The sequence below is a fragment of the Geospiza fortis genome, unplaced genomic scaffold (genome assembly GCF_000277835.1).
Source record: "Geospiza fortis unplaced genomic scaffold, GeoFor_1.0 scaffold1273, whole genome shotgun sequence".
Lineage (NCBI taxonomy): Eukaryota > Metazoa > Chordata > Aves > Passeriformes > Thraupidae > Geospiza > Geospiza fortis.
In genome coordinates, this window is record NW_005054901.1 from 1,166 (window position 1) to 2,143 (window position 978).

General features: G+C 56.3%; 1 protein-coding gene across 1 annotated transcript; it reads right to left on the minus strand.

Moving 5' to 3' along the window:
* Positions 1–8: 8 nt before the first annotated feature.
* LOC102043931 (myocyte-specific enhancer factor 2B) lies at positions 9–455 on the minus strand (the record flags this gene model as incomplete). Its single annotated transcript, XM_005431300.2, has 2 exons — positions 378–455; positions 9–212 (listed from the first exon to the last, which is right to left on the minus strand). Coding segments are annotated over exons 1-2 (258 nt in total), but the record flags the coding sequence as incomplete, so codon positions are not given.
* Positions 456–978: the final 523 nt, after the last annotated feature.

The following is a 978-nucleotide window of genomic DNA, read 5'->3' on the forward strand; positions in this document are numbered from 1 at the left end:
GCCGCTACCTCGAGGATGTCGGAGTTGGTGCGGCTCTCGTGGGGCTCGCTGTACTCGGTGTACTTGAGCAGCACCTTGTCCATGTCGGTGCTGGCGTACTGGAACAGGCGGTTGGTGCTGTTGAAGATGATCAGGGCGATCTCGCAGTCGCACAGCACGCTCAGCTCGTACGCCTTCTTCATCAGCCCGAATTTCCGCTTGGTGAAGGTCACCTGAAAGCGGGGGAACCGGGCGTGAAACCCCCCCAAAAAAACGGCGCCCAGTTCTCCCAAAAACGCTCCCCAGTTCTCCCAAAAATTACCCCAAAAATGGGGTAATTTTGCCTCCCATCCTCCTCATCCTCTCCTCGATCCCGCCTCACCCCGAGCAGCCCCTACCTGCCGGTTCCGCTGGTCCAAAATGCGGCTGATCTGGATTTTTTTGCGGCCCATTTTCACCTCCTCCGCTGGGTTCGGGGCTGGAAGAGAGCGAGAAATGCCTGAGCCCCGCAGCCCTCGGGGCTGTCCCCAGCCAGAGTCCGCCCCAGCGCCGCCAAAAATAAGTTGGGCTGCGAAAATAAAATCGATTTTCGGAGGAAGTTCGGTCATTTCTTCTTCCGCGAAGATGGTGGCCAAGCGGAAAATGGGGGGAAATTGGGAAATTCTGCTGGGTTAGAGGGGAAAAAATCCCCTCGGCCTTGCCCAGCCACCCCAATCCATCACTCCCCGAGCACCTTGGGGTGCGGCCGTGATCCCAAATCACGGGATCCCAAATTCTGGAGGGCTTTGGGAGCAGAGCCCTCACCCCAAACCCCCGAGGCTGCTCCCGACGGCTCCGTGGGATGGGGAGGGCGTTTAAATAAAGGGGGCCGGGCTGGCGGCGGGGAGGGTCCCTCGAACAAAAGGGTTGGTTTGAGGTTTAAATTTGGGGATTTTTGTTTTTTAATTTCTTTTTCTTTTTTTTTTTTTTTTTTGAGTTTCGGCCGCCTAAATTTGACTC